The following is a 17,727-nucleotide window of genomic DNA, read 5'->3' as shown; positions in this document are numbered from 1 at the left end:
AGGTTATGATCTCACGGTTCGTGGGTTCAAGCCCTGCATTGGGCTCTGTGCTGGCAGCTCAGAGCCTGGAGCCTGTTTAGGATTCTGTCTCTCTCTGTCTGTCTCTCTGTCTCTCTCTCTCTCTGCCCCTCCCCAGCTTATGCTCACTCTCTCTCTCTCTCAAGAATAAACATTAAAAAAAAATTTTTTTAAGAAAAAAAAAGAAACACAACCAAAATTCTCTGTAAAAAGAATGAAAATGAGTCTTACCCCTGGGAATTAGAAATAGCAGGCACAAAAGTAGTTAAGGTATGGATTAGTTATTAGCTTCACCAAAATGAGTAATTTGAAAAGGAACTGAACATCAGCTCACTGAGGCCTTATTAACAGAACAAGCAGAAAGAGGAATCTGAGACAGCAAAGTAAAATGGGATTTGTAGCCCACCTGTGTGGGCAAGATGGCTTCTCAGGTGATTAGAGAGGTCAGCTTCTGCCCTTGTCAACTTCCATTTCCCACAGCAAATTCCACCAAAGCCTTCCTATCTGGAGATCCGGGTCCCATCTCTGTTTCAAAGCACTCCTCTTACATGTAGCAAGTTAATCAGCAGTCTCAGCCCCCTTGGCTTGTGAAATTTAGAATTAGATTATCCCCCTCGCACAAAGGATGCAGTGGTCCAGTCATATGACTGTTTGCTCCCATGTCTTCCTCTGAGCCCCACAGTATATTCTCTGTATTGACCCAGACTACCTTTCAGTCCTTTCTCTCAGTTAATCTGCCTAATGCCTGACTCCTAAAAATCCTTCCCTGAACCCTTGCCAGTAACTGGAAATCCTATTACTTTGCTTAGCTTCTTTTGCCGATCTTCCTTGTGCAGGTTTTACTTCCTGTACTCTTTCTCTGCACACAGCTGTCCTCTGGCACGCAGACAGATGCTTGCCTCAACGGTTGCTCCGCCTTCCCTCCAGATTGAACAAGCTTTCAAAATTTCTTAATGGAAGGACCACTTCCTGGTCCTGGTGATTATAGGAACCTCATGACTGAATACAATCTATTTTGGATATTTTGCCTTAGAATGGCTATCTATCAAATGAGATTAGATAATGATTCCAAATCAATATCCACTTTTAATATCGGGATAGCCATGAACATTTTGTGGACAAAATTCAAAGATCAGTTGTTGCTTCTTGTTGAAAAATAAAAACTGAGTTTAAATAAAAGGTTAATAATTACATAGGTCCTTCACCATTTTACCCAATGATAACCTTGTTGCTAGAGTTGGGAATAAGTCATATACACTTCTTGGCTTAATACATCGGAGTATAATGAGCAAAACCTTCACCGTAGTGTGTATGTTAAGTCTGCTCATGTAAATACTGTTATAAAAACCTCTTGTTACTCAGTATTTTAGACAGTGCTTTTGTTTAAATTCATTCTCCCATTTCTGAGGATTGACTGCCACGCTCCTCTCTCCCACAGTTATTTCTCAGGATTGCAGAATTTGCCGTGCTGCTTGGGGTGAATTGGCCAGGGCCTGAGGGCACTTCCTAGGGGTCAGCAGGTTCGGAGCTCCCTATTTAATAGGTGGTTTTCACCTTTTCACCATTCTTCTCCTCATATGTCCAGCTTAAAAATCTGTTGTAGGGGCACCTGGGTGGCTCAGTTGTTTAAGCGTCCAACTTCAGCTCAGGTCATGATCTCATGTTCATCAGTTCAAGCCCCGCATTGGGCTCTGTGCTGACAGCTCAGAGCTTGGAGCCTGCTTTGGACTCTGTGTCTCCCTCTCTTTCTCTGCCCTTTCCCCCCCACTCACGTTCTGTCTCTCTGTCTCTCTCTCTGTCTCTCTCTCTCTCTCTCCCCCTCAAAAATGTATAAAAACATACAAAAAAAATTTTTTTTAATCTGTTGTAGTGTATTCCATAAGAGCAAATAAAATTAATTCTAGGACTTTATATTACTGTTTTTTAAAGTAGTATGTGATATATGGGTGAGTCTTATGAAAACTGAAAACGCAGTTACAAATGTAGCGTGACCTAGCTAAATTGAGGCCTGGGATGAGATCATTGTGAGGATTCTTGAAGATTCTGATTATACTTTTAACTTTATAGGAAATTAAACCTCTTAAGGTAACTGTGCTGAATTAGAATGTCAAACATAAGGTTGTTAACATGTGAATAATAATGACTTAGTTCAAATAAGATGTTCATATTATGAGGATAAGATGAGAAGTCTGAGTCAGCAAAGTAAAATGTGACAGGTTACATAAGCAAAACACAAAGTGGGAATTACCTGAGACTGAGACTGTTAGGCTGTGCTCTTGTCCTGGTCCGTTCCTCACTGCTGGAACTGCTTCTGCAGCTCTGATGTTTCTTCAGCATCTTCACAGTTCACTTTAATAAATTAATTATTACACAGGCATGATGATTGGAAGCAGATTCTTTCATTGTACAAACAACGTAGGAGTAGATTAGTCCTTTAGAATTATCATTTGACTTACAGAATTATCAATTTATTAAGCGTAGTGCTGTCAAATTTCTCAGAGATAACTGTTGTTTTTTTAAGTTTTCAATATGGGGGGAGAGTAATAGTGCTGAAAGTAACTTTCAAGTGTTGGGTAATAAATAAGAACAGGTGGAGCTAAAAGCTAAGGCTTTAATTTCCTATTTGGAGTTGGCATTGGTTACCTACAATGTCTTGAATCCATAAAAAGGTAGACTTTGCAGTTTAATCTTTTCAAAGCAATTTTAAAGATCAACATCACATTCTAAATGACTTAACTAGAATTTTTTTGTGTAATGCAGTCTAGTGTCTTCCCTAGTTTAGCGTACAAAATACATACTGATTTCTCACACCGTATACAATTATATTTATAAAACCACCTTCCCCAGGGAGTATTTTCACATCAGTAAAATGTTGAATTAATAAGTGTTTGAGTGAAAGAATTTTTTTGCCATTTCATACCTATGAGCATGGCTATAATAAAAGAAAAACAGATAATAATAGGTGTTGATAAGGATGTGGAGAAATTGGCACCCTTATAACTGCTGGTGGGAATGTAAAATAGTCCAGCCACATTGGAGAGCGATTTGGCAATTCCTCAAAACTGAGAAATAGGGTGGCTATATGACCTAGGTATATAACCTATTATTTTCCTAGGTATATAACCAAGAGAAATGAAAACACGTTTACCCAAACACTTAACACACAAATGTTCATAGCAGCATTACTCATAATAGCCAAAAAAGTGGGAATAACCCATATGTCCATCAACTGATGAATGGATAAACAAAATATCGTATATCCATACAATGGAATATTATTCAGGTATAAAAAGGAGTAGAATACCAATTCATGCTACATCGTGGATGAACCTTGAAAACATCAGCAAACCACATATTATACGATTCCATTTGTATGGAATGTCCAGAGTAAGCCAATCCATAGAGTGAGAAAGTAGGGCAGTGGTAGGCAGGGCTTGGGGAGAGAGAGGAATGGGGAGTGATTGCTAAATTGACATGAATTTCTCATTTGGGTAATAAAAACATTCTGTAATTAGACAGTGGTGATACACAACTTTGTAAATATACTAAAAACTAAAAAAAATGAATTGTATACTTAAAAGGGTTAACTTTTATGGTGTATATATTATGTCTCAATAAAAAATTTTGTCAATGTTTGCTTATCCATACAAAGAATATTTTTATATACCTATAGTTATACATATCTATATATAACTTCTTATAATTTTCTTCATATATATATATATAAGCTTTCCCAAAAAGTTAAGCCCACAAGCTGACATTCACCTGAAAGCCTTCCTGTATATTAAATCATATGTACCAGTATACATTGACCTTCCACCAATTTGAACGCCAGGTGTTTTCATCAAAGCTAAAAGAGTGCCAAGAGTGAAGTAGCCAGGAGCAAATACCTACTACCTGTCTTCTCTGATTATACTTTGAATGATATTGTTATTGTCACTTGGTAAAATGACCTTTGAAAAGCTTATCTGGTCTCAGAAATGTCAGTTAAGAATATCATGTAGTAGTGGAAAGATCATTGCCGTAGAGTCGAATATAGCTGGACTTCAAACCCAACCTGAAATGTACTAGCAGCTTCTGCCTGTTAAAGAAATTCTTTGACATCTCTGAGCCTCAGGTTCCTCATCTGGCAAAAAATCCCTAATAGGGTTGTTGTAGGGATTAAATGAGATACCCTGAATAAAACAGACTGTACTCTCTGCTGCTTCCTTGCCGTACATATACTCTTATTTCTTCACTCTATGGCGGTTCCCATCCTAAACATTATACACTCCGCCCCCACCCCCCCCACACCCCCCGTCACAAACACACGCACACACCTATATAAGCCAAGTTATGTCTCCCTCCTTCACGTTCCCATTGAACCTAGGGATTACCCTATTGAAGCACTTGCCATAGTCTATTGAATTTTCATGTTTATTTGCCTATCTTCCCCAGAAAACTAACTTGTTTAAGGGAGAGGGGGACATTTTGTCTACCATTATATATACATTTGTCTAGCATAGTGACTAGCTGAATAAAATATTCGAATAAATGAATTTTAATAACCTATCTAGCATTGTATTGGATTCATAATAGCTCCCTAAGACAAGATAATGTGTGTGTTTCCCTCTCTAGAACATAATCATCTTGAAGCATTTTCAGATTTATAATATGTGGTGATTTATATATGGAAAAGGTTTTATTACTAGTTAGACCTCTGAAATGAAGAAACTGTTCCTTATCTGTGTTACAATAGACTACTTGTTATACATTTTGTACATTATTTGTAATTTGTACATTCTGTTTTCCTGTAATATCTGTATATATATATATATATATATGTATATGTATGTATATGTATATATATATATATATATATATATATATGTATACATGTATACATTTACTAACTTAGAATTTTATTTTCTAAAAGTCCTAAGAATTTACAGCTCAGGGTGCATATTTCATGCTATCCTCCATCTGACATTATTTAGACTTAGAAAGAAACAGCAAGCTTGGAAACAGTTTTGCTGTAGATTTAAGAAGACCTTCAAAATATATAGAAATTAAATCATTTTAAGCAATATAATTGAAACTTACTCTTTTATTTTAAATGTCTTACAAAATATTAACACTAGGCAATAATTATTTGGGGGTGGAAGGGATAAAAATAAAGGAACCATAGAGGTGGTTTAATTGGTGTGTTTTGTTCTCCAGACTTATCATATTTCCATACATATGGCTATCTAAATTATTTACAAGAGCTTTGCTGAATAAATATATAAGTTATTAACTACATAATAAGATGGGAATATAGAAAAAGTAGATGTAGTGTTTATGTTTATATAAATCATTGCAGTTTCTGTACAGTCTTATAATCATTCTGCTTCTTTCAGGTACAGAGAACTACAACTTAGTTCAGAAAGCAAAGTCACAGAATATCTCCATCAAAGTAAATTAAAATCTTTTGAAAGTGAGCGTGTTCAACTTATACAGGAGGAAACTGCAAGAAATCTCACACAGTGCCAGTTGGAATGTGAAAAATATCAAAAAAAAATAGAGGTACATGTACAAACTTTTCTTTTAAAATTAGCATAACATGGGGCGCCTGGCTGGCTCAGTGGTAACATGCAACTCTGGATCTCTGGGTCGTGAGGTAGAACCCCATGTTGGACATAGTCTAATTTTAAAAAATAATAAATAGCAGAGCATAGCATGTGAGCTCAATTAGTACAAGGTCTGTATCATGTCAAGCTTTATTTTACTGTAGGATTTAGCCCTATCCTGCACATGCACGCAACGTGCATGCACGCACATGCGCACACAAGATAAATATATTTCAGAAATATGTGTACCACAAAGGACTGGAATTGTTAGAACACACAAAAAAAGAAAAAATCTCATCTGCTGTAACAACCAAAAATATATAATTACTTGGAATAATTTTAATAGGAATAGTACAGAGGCTATTATCGAGAAAAGCATTCAACTCCACTAATACATAAGAAGAAACCCCATGTTCCTGGAAGGCAATATTCAATATTACATATTTTTTTATTTCTATCAAGTAATATTACTTGCTAGCATGCTCTTTTTTAACTGAACAAAGTAATTATGTAATATAACTAGAAGGAAAAAAACAAAGTAATCAATTTTTGAAGAGATTGATAAAAAGAAATAATGAGAAGAAATACGTATCACATTTTAAAATGCATTCTGGGGGCGCCTGGGTGGCGCAGTCGGTTAAGCGTCCGACTTCAGCCAGGTCACGATCTCGCGGTCCGTGAGTTCGAGCCCCGCGTCAGGCTCTGGGCTGATGGCTCAGAGCCTGGAGCCTGTTTCCGATGCTGTGTCTCCCTCTCTCTCTGCCCCTCCCCCGTTCATGCTCTGTCTCTCTCTGTCCCAAAAATAAATAAACGTTTGAAAAAAAAAAAAAATTAAAAAAAAAAATAATAATAATAAAAAAAAATAAAATGCATTCTGAGGCAAGAACAATTAAAACCCACAAAAAAAAGTTCATAAGTGGTATCAAATACAAAGCTCAAGACCCATAATCACATGAATTTAAGAATATATTCGTTGTAAAGCTTATTTTGCAAGTTACGGGGAAAGGTGGATTGGATAACAAACAGTGCTGTGATAATCATTTGAGTATTTCGAGAAAATAATTACTTCCATATTTCACACTGCATATCAGAATAAAACTCAGATGGATCCTATGTAAATGTAAATACAGAACTATAAAGCTATTAAAAGTAAATACAGATGAAATTTTAGATTATGTCTGGGGATTAATCTGTTGATCTGTTGATTAAAAGTAGGGGAAGAAACCATTTAGGAAAAATAAATGAAGACTGAAAAATAATACTTGTGTTATGTAGGAGAAAGGGCTTGTGTCCTTACTTTTGAAAGGTCTCTTACCAAGAGAACATACCTTCTTCCTCTTCTAGAGACTAGGTAGAAGGATTGTACTCTTTCCAAGAAAACACATGAAAATTGTTGAGAAATAGATGAAAACATGTATTCTCCCTAATAAGGAAAGAAATATAAATTTAAACTTTTTTCTACCTTTACATAGGTCTCTTTGTTGTTTTCAAACTGCTGGCAAGAGTACCCTTAAAAGGGGAATCTCATGCGCTTAGAAAACGGAACCTCTCTTGGGGAGGATAGTATGGTAACCTGTGTTAACGTCCTTAAAAAATTGATCCAGTAATTTTATTTTGTTTATTTTTTTAACGTTTATTTATTTTTGAGACAGAGAGAGAGACAGAGCATGAACGGGGGAGGGTCAGAGAGAGGGAGACACAGAATCTGAAACAGGCTCCAGGCTCTGAGCCGTCAGCACAGAGCCCGACGTGGGGCTCAAACTCACGGACCGCGAAATCATGACCTGAGCTGAAGTCGGCTGCTTAACCGACTGAGCCACCCAGGCGCCCCTGATCCAGTAATTTTAAAGGAATTTTACCTGAGGAAATAAGAGGGTTATATTAATGGCATACTCGCAGCACTAAATATTACAGTAAAAATTGGAAGTTATTTATTCAAATAATAAACAATTTACAGTTAGTAGATTTTAAACTCTATATTTTGCTATATTCATGTATTATATGGTTACTTGTAATAATATTCCTGAATATTTTAGATTTGTGGAAAATGCTCATTTAAAAATCTAAATGAAATAGGTTTAATAATGTCATTAACATTATTAATTAGCTAATGATGTAAGTTTTCATTACAATAATGTCTCAGAGATTACATTTCTGGGAAGTATTCTGACAAGTAAAACTAAGATTAACAAGATAAAGGGTCCCAAAGAAAATAAAGCCTTAGAAAAAATATAAAAATGATATTAAATACATATATATATATATGTAAAGAAACAGACAAATTATAGATAGTGTTTATTGTTTACTTCTAAAGCAAACCAGTGTTCAGCATTTAGTACTTTTTCAAATATATTATTCAGGAACCTACTGCAGTCATAATCTGCAACAGCAGATTCTCCCACACATTTTCGATTAGACTGAATTAGATCAGCTCTGATTTGGAATTCATCTTTTGCAAGTTATTGTTAAAATTTCATAATTCCTAGCAAAATGCCTTTTTTTTTTTTTTTTTTTTTTTCCAGATTGGATGACTGCTTAAGGATGTGTCTTGGGGCAGGTGGAAGGGAATGAGAGGTATATATAGGAAGAGAGGGAAGCAGTTCTCTCTCTCTCTACTTCTGAAACAAGCATTTCACTGAACAATACAACACACAGTGCTGATGTTTACTAAACCATTGTTTTGTTTTTTTTTAACCATTCTGTTTTATTATTTTTAGCTGGTTGCAATCTGAATTGATTTCATGACCTCTTAAAGGTTACAACTTGCAATATGAAAGCCAGTCTCCCATAGACCTCTACCCACTGGGTTGGTGAATGCAGCTGCTGACTACCAGTTGTTTTTTGTGTGTAAGGGTTATGGAGAAACACCTCTGTAAAAAATACTGTTTTGTTTTGTTTTTTAAGTTTATATATCTATTTAGAGAGAGAGAGAGAGCGAGAATCCCAAGCAGGATCCACACTGTCAGCACAGAGCCCAACACAGGGCTCTATCTCACAAACGTGAGATCATGACCTAATCCAAAGTCGAGTCAGACACTTAACCAACTGAGCCACCCAGATGCCCCCAAAAATATTATGTTTCTAAAAACTATTGATAAAACTGAGGCATTAGGGGTATTTCTTACATTTCCTCCTCTGTTAAACCTAGGAGTCTTGAGAGGATAGAGATTATTCATTTATCATTGTGTCACCTATACCTAACACAGTGCTTTGTTCATAGTGGATGTTCAATAAATAATGAGTGAATGAATGGTTTGATGAATGTTAGTACAGCACTGTTGTTAGAATCCATTTTTCTGAAGTACCGGAAGGTATTTCTAAGACCATTCTTATTTATAATGAATTTGGGGGAGAAATAATCTTATAAAGGATAAAGATTATTTTATTTATGTACTTTTCTATGGCTTTTACCCAGTATTCTCATTGATTTATAACTTGGCGACTATTTATTTTACTTGAATTATCAGTTGGCAAAGCCTGCCAAAACACTGGCTTTATATTTTTATCTCTTTTTATTTATTTATTTTTTTTTAAATTTTTTTTTTCAACGTTTTTTATTTATTTTTGGGACAGAGAGAAACAGAGCATGAACGGGGGAGGGGCAGAGAGAGAGGGAGACACAGCATCGGAAACAGGCTCCAGGCTCCGAGCCATCAGCCCAGAGCCTGACGCGGGGCTCGAACTCACGGACCACGAGATCGTGACCTGGCTGAAGTCGGACGCTTAACCGACTGCGCCACCCAGGCGCCCCTCTTTTTATTTATTTTTTTAATGTTTATTTATTTTTGAGAGAGAGACAGAGCACGAGCAGGGGAGGGGCAGAGAGAGAGGGAGACACAGAATCCAGAGTTGGCTCCAGGCTCTGAGCTGTCAGCACAGCCCAACGCAGGGCTCAAACTCACGTACTGTGAGATCATGACCTGAGCCGAAGTTGGACACTTAACCGACTGAGCCACCCAGGTGCCCCTTTTATGTCTTTTTAAAGCAGTCATTGACCTACAGTTTTGTATTATCATTAATTTTACATATAATTTTATATAATTCTGTATTATTTGATTATTTAAAGTAAAGAAATAGCCACTGTGAAAGCTTAGTATATAATGGATTTCTAAAAGCAGCTGATCTGTTTTGTGCATTCGTGGTCAAACTCAAATGTTCATATATTGGTTTTTCCTAAAGAATCTTTAATATAATAGCCTTCCATAGGTCCAGTAATCAAGCTTTTTTTTTTTTTTTTTTTGCTTTTCAGAAACAATAATAAGTTTATTTATAGAAACCACTCAGGCAAATCCATAGTAAAAGAGAATTCTCCACCATGGAGTCCAGAGGTGTTGGGTATTTCTGGGGATCTCTCCTCTGTTATGGAGAGAGAATTTTAAATTACATCTCTCAATTTAATAGTATTTTTTAAATCTTAAAATAATACTTACGAAATATCCCATCTTCCACATTTTGATTATCTCCTGCAATATCCATTTCTGCAGTTTTGCCTTCTGTGGTTTTTGTTGAAGGAGTTGGAATACAAACAAATAGTATCAGCTGTGCTGTGAGAATATTCATTTAACAACGTCATTACCGATACTCTCTTTTGACTGTGGAATTAGTGTCATCAGCCACCAAAGTCTTAATGAATTACATCTCAGTATAATAAATTCTATGAAAGCTCCAGATTATTTCACTGTCTAATAATTTAGTTATAACGAATTAATAAATCTTTAGAAAACATATTCCCAACTGACAAGAATGAAGAAGAAATAATACTAAAAGATGAATTTTCTTCTGTTGATCCAATCAGGGACACTAAAAATCATCCTGTGATTATCATCATTATTCCCATGTTATTCTTTCTTTATCCCCCAAAGGAATAAGTTTGGAGGGTGGGAGATAATGTTTAAGTTATTTGAGTGGGAAATTTTGATGAAAATAATTGAAGGAAAATAAGAATAGATTAAGGAAAATTAAATTGTAACCTCTGCTTGTTAAAACTGTAACTAAATCTTTATCCTCTCCTTTTTCCACATCAAAGAAAGCACACAATCATGTACATTTGTTGAGATGAACTTTGTGTCATTAAAGGAAATAGGTTGTGTTAAAAATTGTTTATAGATAATTCAGAGTAATTAGGCCAGCGGATCTTTATTTCTATGAACCATTTAATACAAAGTTCTCATAATTCTTATAGCAGTAATGATATTTTTCAAACTTAATGTGTTCTAGGCATTCTGCTAAGCACTGTGAATTTATTATCTTATCTAATCCTTCCAACAATGTTTTGAGGGAGGCCTAGAAAGAATAATTAAGTGCCTAAGATCCAAAACTAGTGAAGTGTCAAAGCCAGCATTGAAACCCAAATCTTTCTGGCTACAACCCATATTCTTAACCATAATTTTCTGTTGCTTTTAAGGAAATACTACATTACTTATGCTGTATTGGAAAGCAAGTGTAATACCACTCCACAATTTAATCTTTGCTAGTTAGTAAACTTTCTAAATAATTGGAATTTAAGCATTAAAACATTTCCTTTGTCATTAGAAATGTCTCTTTTTAAGTGAATTTGTTATCAACATAGTGATTCTTTCAACAAATCACCATTAAAGAATGTAGAATTTTTTTGTTCTTACACAAAATAACTCCAATTTCCATGCCTTTTTAAATCTTTTTTAATAATTGTTTAAGTCCTTCCTTTCTATATAAAGGCATTTTCTGATACTGCCCCAGGTGGCACTTCATATGTCTCATCTTGGTTTGTTGCTTTGAATTTATGATTGTTCAAGAAGCCAGAAACCTTATTACAACCTTGGTAAGCATAGATGAAGTAAGCTCTGATGGAAAACTGAAGGGTGAGTGTATCGTTTTCACACCCAGTTTTGTAAGCTGCAAGCCTTTCTCCCCTTGCTGCAGTTGCCAAATAAATGACCTCCAGGTAAGAATAGCATCTGTTGCATTTTTTAGTTCTAACAAGCAAATGCTATTCTTATTCCTGTAACTATTTCTAAGTTTTAAATTTGTTGTTTATTCAGTTCATGCAGTAAAGTGGTTCGTAATTTTCAGTTACAAACAACTGAGTTATGTACCTTAGAAATAAATGTAGCTTCCTCAGTCATCTCAGTTGAGCTACTTTCTCCTCATATTTAAATCATTAGAGAAAAAAATTCAAAAGGCATTTTTGTGTCAACATTTTTGTCTTAACTGTTAATCTTTTTAATTCTGCCTTTGCAATTTTTTTCTTCCACTATTAGGTTTTAACTAAAGAATTTTATAGTCTCCAAGGCTCTTCTGAAAAACGCATTACTGAACTTCAAGCACGGAACTCTGAGTATCAGGCAAGGCTCGACATTTATGAGAGATTGGAAAAAGAGCTTGATGAAATAATAATGCAAACTGCAGAAAGTAAGTCGCCCACCACCTCACACACACAGCTTTTTTTCTGGCAGCACAAGGAACCTGGTATTGTTTCTAAAAACACTAATATATTTCTTTAAAATCCAATTGGTAACTTTTGAAAAATATGTATTTTATATTTTAATAATCAGTTGATCTCAATTTCATTAGTTGGCATTTAAAAAATAGGTTGACTATATGGGTGGCTCAGTCAGTGTCTGACTTCGGCTTAGGTCATGATCTTGCAGTTCCTGAGTTGATCCCCATGTCGGGCTCTGTGCTGACAGCTCAGAGCCTGGATCCTGCTTCAGATTCTGTGTCTCATGTTCTGGCGTTCTCTCTCTCACTCTCCCCCTCTCTCTCAAAAATAAATAAACATTAAAAAACCATTTTTTGGGGCGCCTGGGTGGCGCAGTCGGTTAAGTGTCCGACTTCAGCCAGGTCACGATCTCGCGGTCCGTGAGTTCGAGCCCCACGTCAGGCTCTGGGCTGATGGCTCAGAGCCTGGAGCCTGTTTCCCATTCTGTGTCTCCCTCTCTCTCTGCCCCTCCCCCGTTCATGCTCTGTCTGTCTCTATCCCAAAAATAAATAAACGTTGAAAAAAAAAAATAAAAAAATAAAAAAAACCATTTTTTTAAAATAGGTTAACTACAGTAGATTTTATCTTTTCATTTATTTAGTTCCCTCATTGAACAATTAAATGTTTACATGTGCCAGGATATGGGTCCATGGAGTTCATGTGATAATTCTTGCTAGTCTAGACCCCTGGAAGAAACAAGCATATTAAAGATAATTAAAGTAGTGAGATATGTGCTGTTAGCAAGAAATAGTCATTTTGCAGTGGAAATACAGGAGCGGTCATAAGTTAATTCTACCTTTAAGGTGAGGAGTACGATACCTAAGAGGGGAGATGACTGACACTTTAAGTCTTGAAAAATAGAAATTTATTGAATGTACTGTGTTGTAATCCTTGACCTTTAATTTCTATTTGTTTCCTCTTGTTATGCTAGCTTCCTTTGTTATCCTGGACTTTAAGGAAATATTTTATTTTATTTTATTTTTTATTTTTATTTTTTTAAGTAGGCTTCCATGCCCAACATGGGGCTCGATTGAGGTCGTGACCCCGATATCAAGAGTTGCATGCTCTACTGACTAAGCCAGCCAGTGTAAGGGAATATTTTAAATTAACCTTTCACTACTGACTGAGATATTTGCTACAGCACATTATTTTTGTTCAAAAGTCAGAAATGTCAGGGGCATTCTTATAAAAGTGGACTTAAACTTCAATTGAAGCTGAGGTTGAATTTGAATCTGTTTCGGGCACATTTTCTTGTAAAGGCTATGTTTGTTATATTTGTAGGCCAATTTAAGGAAAACTTAACTTCAGGGCGCCTGGGTGGCTCAGTTGGTTGGGCATCCAACTTCGACTCAATTCATGGTCTCACGTTTCATGGGTTTGATCCCTGCGTCGAGCTCTGTGCTGACAGCTCAGAGCCCGGAGCCTGCTTCAGAATCTGGGTCTCCCTCTCCCTATGCCCCTCTACCATTCACACTCTGTCTCTCTTTCTCAAAAATAAGTAAACATGTTTTTTTTAATTTAAAAATAAAAAAGGAAAACATTTCATTCCTATCATTATCTTTTTTCCACTTTTAGGGTCAGTATCTGATAACTGCAACAGTTTTCAAATTTGTCCTCAGTTTCTTTGCTGGAGTCAGAGTAATCTTTAGAAAATAGATTTGATTGTAGCATACCCCTGCTTTAATACCTCTGTGTCATCATCTTTAGACAGCATAACGTCATATTCCTTAGCATGGCTTTATTTATACACTCTCCTTTATAGTTTATGCCTTTCCATTTCCTGTCATTGCATATTATTTGAAGTTTCCATATACTTGTATCTTCATAACTTTGCGTATGTCCCTCTGTCTAAACAAATCAGGAGTAGAACAGAACTTGCTCAGTCTGATAAAGGATATCTACAAAAAAATCTACAGCTAATATCATACCTAATGATGAAATATTAAATGCCTTCCTGTTAAGGGATAGTACAAGGCAGGATTTCTATTTTTATAACTTACATTAAACATTGTAATGCCATTTAAAATATTTTTTATATTCCATTTATATGGAAATTCAGGGGCCTTTTAAAAGGCCCACTTTTAATAATAACAGTACACACTTACTGGAATGACTGAAATTAGAAGACTGGCTATAGCAATGTTAGTGAGAATATAGAACAACTGCAATTTGTTATAAAACCAAACAACCTATCCAGTAATCCAGCAATTCTATGTTGATGTATTTTGCCCTAGAGAAAAGACAGCGTATGCACACAAAAGGACTTATACTAGGATATTCACAGGAGCTATATTCATAATCATTAAAAACTGGCAACATGGGGCGCCTGGGTGGCCCAGTCGGTTAAGCATCCGACTTCAGCTCAGGTCATGATCTCACGGTTCATGAGTTCAAGCCCCGCGTCAGGCATCTGTGCTGATGGCTCAGAGCCTGGAGCCTGTTTCAGATTCTGTGTCTCCCTCTCTCTCTGACCCTCCCCCGTTCATACTCTGTCTCTCTCTGTCTCAAAAATAAATAAACCTTAAAAAAAAATTAAAAAAAAAACAAAAAACAAAAAACTGGCAACAGGCCTAGCAACTATCACAGGAAAATGGCTAAACAAACCATCACACATTTTATACTGTAGAATACTACTCCGCAATAAAAACAAACTACTGATTCCTCAACAACATGGATGATTCTAAAAAACTTTATGTTTAGTCTAAGAAACCTTTTATGACTAAATTTATATAAAATTCTAGAAGAGGGAAAACTATAGTGGGGAAAAAAAGTAGAACAATGTTTGCCTCTAAGGATGGTTGTCACCAAAAATTAACTGGGAAGAAAGATATTAGGGAACTTTCCAGGTTGTTGGAATGCTCTGTATCTTAATAGGGCTTGTGTTACACATGTGTGTATATTTCTCAGAACTCATTGAATGGTAGGATTAAGATTTGTACCTCTTACCATATATAAATTTAATTTTTTTACCATATGTAAATTTAATTTTTTTTACCATATGTAATTTAATTAAAAAAAAAACTATAAATATTGAACTGTAGTTGATAATATACGTGTTGAATTGTTGAGATGAGGGGCAGATGTCTGCAGCTTATTTGGAAATATATCAGGGGCACCTGGGTGGCTCAGTTAAGCGGCTGACTTCACCTCAGGTTCATGAGTTTGAGCCCCATGTCAGGCTCACTGCTGTCAGCACAAAGCCCTCTTCGGATCCTCTGTCCCCCTCTCCCCCCCGCCACCCACTCTCTCTCTCAGAAAAATAAATAAACATTAAAAATGTTTTTTAAAAACCATCAAAAAAGTAAGATAGATTCATGGATGTATACAGTGATGGACAGATATGTGATAAACTACATACAATGCAACATTTAATTTAGAATCCAGATGTTGAGTATATGGGTGAATGCTATAGACATCTTTCATCTCTTCCACATGTGCAAATATTTTCTTAGTAAAATCTTTAGAAAAAATACAAAAATACAGGCACCTGGGTGACTCAGTTAAGCATCTCACTTTGACTCAGGTCATGATCTCACGGTTTGTGAGTTCAAGCCCTGCATTGGGTTCTGTGCTGACAGCTCAGAGCCCAAGCCTGCTTTGAATTCTTTGTCTCCCTCTCTCTAACCCTACCCCCTACCCTCTCAATAATAAATAAACATTAAAAAAAATTTTTTAATACAAAAATAAATTTTTGCTATGCTATCGTATAAACCATCTTCAAATCATCTTAGAATAAAATATATTTACTTATACTTGGAAGATCAAGAAAGTAAGTTCATGTCTATATGTTCACAATGGAAATTAGAATTAGAATATTCCTTGTTTCTTCTTTAAGTTTATTTATTTACTTAGAGAGCGTATGTGCTCTGTCACGGGAAGAGGAGCAGAGAGAATCCATGCTGACAGTGCAGAGCGTGTCCCAAGACTTGAACTCACAAACTGGGAGTTCATGACCTGAGTCAAAATCAGGAGTCAGACACTTAACTGTCTGTGCCACCCTGATGCCCCAGAAATTAAAATGTTCCTATCCTTATTTAAAGAATACTTGTTAATGAAAACTTCAAAGATATAGTACAAAACATTCTTTTTTAGTACTACAGTGGGTATGATTTTCAAAGGTCACCATCTAATACAGAAAATTTCACCTGATATGAAGAGGGTTAGACTTCATTTGTTAAGATGTCACCATGTCAAATGACATAACCTATTCACACCTGAATTGCCTTTTATAATTAAGTATATTATTTGGATTTTTGAGGAGTTTAGTTTTCAAAGACCTCATCCATTTGTTACAAATAGTATTGACTAGAAACTAAATAAATTCAAATATAAAAAGAAAACCAGATTTCTAGTTGTCAGATTCTAGAACCTACTGTCCATTTCATCTTACTTGTAACCTCTGCTAGGCATTTGTCACATTTCTCAAGACTCTTCTCTTGCTTCTTGAATCACCTGTCTTTGATTGTTTCTTCTCCATTGCTTTTATTGTCTCTTCTTCTAGCTAACTCTACCGAATACTTCACAAGGGTTTTCCCATTATCCTCTTCAATTTTTACTTAACTTACCTACTCTCTGGATAATCCTAGCCCTTTCCACAATTTCATTTATTGTCTGTAGGCTAATCTGTAAAGAGTTCCTAGAGTCATTAAAAATTTAACATTTCTTGGGGCACCTGGGTGGCTCAGTCAGTTGAGCGTCCGACTTCGGCTCAGGTCATGATTTCACGGTCCGTGAGTTTGAGCCCCGCATCGGGCTCTGTGCTGACAGCTCAGAGCCTGGAGCCTGTTTGGAATTCTGTGTCTCCCTCTCTCTCTGACCCTCCCCCGTTCATACTCTGTCTCTCTCTGTCACAAAAATAAATAAACATTAAATAAAAATTTTAAAAAAAATTTAACATTTCTCACATTTATTTTTTCTTCTCTCTGTAAAACTTACTAATTTTCTTGTATTCTTGATCTGTTAGTAAGGTTAAAGTCTAATTACCATCCAGCTTTTGTCAACCTCCATGTCTCCCTCATTCTCTCTAGTGCCTCCTCTCACCTCCACACCTATTCAGTTGTCTAGCATCTAACTTTTTTTATTCATCCTCTCTTGCTTTTCTGGACTGTTCTTCAACTGGATTATTACTATAACTTGTGAGGAGTTCTCTGTGCTACAATAGGCCATCCTTTTCCCCATTGTTAGAATTTTTTTCTGCAATATCAGCATCAACAACAAAGCTCTTTTGGTCATGTTACCTTTCTGAATTAATCTCTGTTAGTTTCTTGTTGACTGTGGAATAAAAATCCAAACTCCTTAGCCTAGCAAATAAAATTTCATTCCATTCACAATTGGAACTAAGCCTATCTTTCTACTACCGTTGTTCTCTAAGTGAACTCCAACCACTTACCTCATAATTACTAAAATGTCACAGCTCTGTGCCTTTACACATGCACAGGCCCTCCTGTTCCTTCTCTATGAACGTTTGTCTCCCCACAGCCTCCTGATGCTTCTAGCTTGAGAAAAATGGTGGCACTCAGATATAGATGTTCGGTGCTCTGTACTTCTAAGACACATTCATATCTCCTTAGTACCATCTACCATTGTTTCTATAATTAAATCACCAATAGAATAGTTATCCTATGAGTTACTAATCCATTAGGTATTAAACTCAAATTTCAG

At 35.9% G+C, this 17,727-nt stretch overlaps 1 protein-coding gene across 5 annotated transcripts in view; it reads left to right on the top strand.

The window, feature by feature from the left end:
• Nucleotides 1-17,727, top strand: part of PIBF1 (progesterone immunomodulatory binding factor 1) — a 214,689-nt gene that overhangs the window by 115,195 nt on the left and 81,767 nt on the right. For all 5 annotated transcript variants that reach the window (XR_015252640.1, XM_086710673.1, XM_086710666.1 and 2 more), the window contains exons 11-12: nucleotides 5,397-5,562; nucleotides 11,846-11,996. Coding sequence is in view for 4 of the 5 variants with exons in the window: in XM_086710673.1 (XP_086566799.1) it covers nucleotides 5,397-5,562; nucleotides 11,846-11,996 (317 nt within the window). In the remaining variant the exon portion in view is untranslated. The remainder of the gene's footprint in view (nucleotides 1-5,396; nucleotides 5,563-11,845; nucleotides 11,997-17,727) is intronic.

This window comes from Puma concolor, chromosome A1, assembly GCF_028749965.1.
Source record: "Puma concolor isolate L17-30 chromosome A1, mPumCon1.1.hap2, whole genome shotgun sequence".
NCBI lineage: Eukaryota > Metazoa > Chordata > Mammalia > Carnivora > Felidae > Puma > Puma concolor.
The sequence above is the reverse complement of the archived record's forward strand: the minus strand, read 5'-3'. Positions and strand labels throughout refer to the sequence as shown.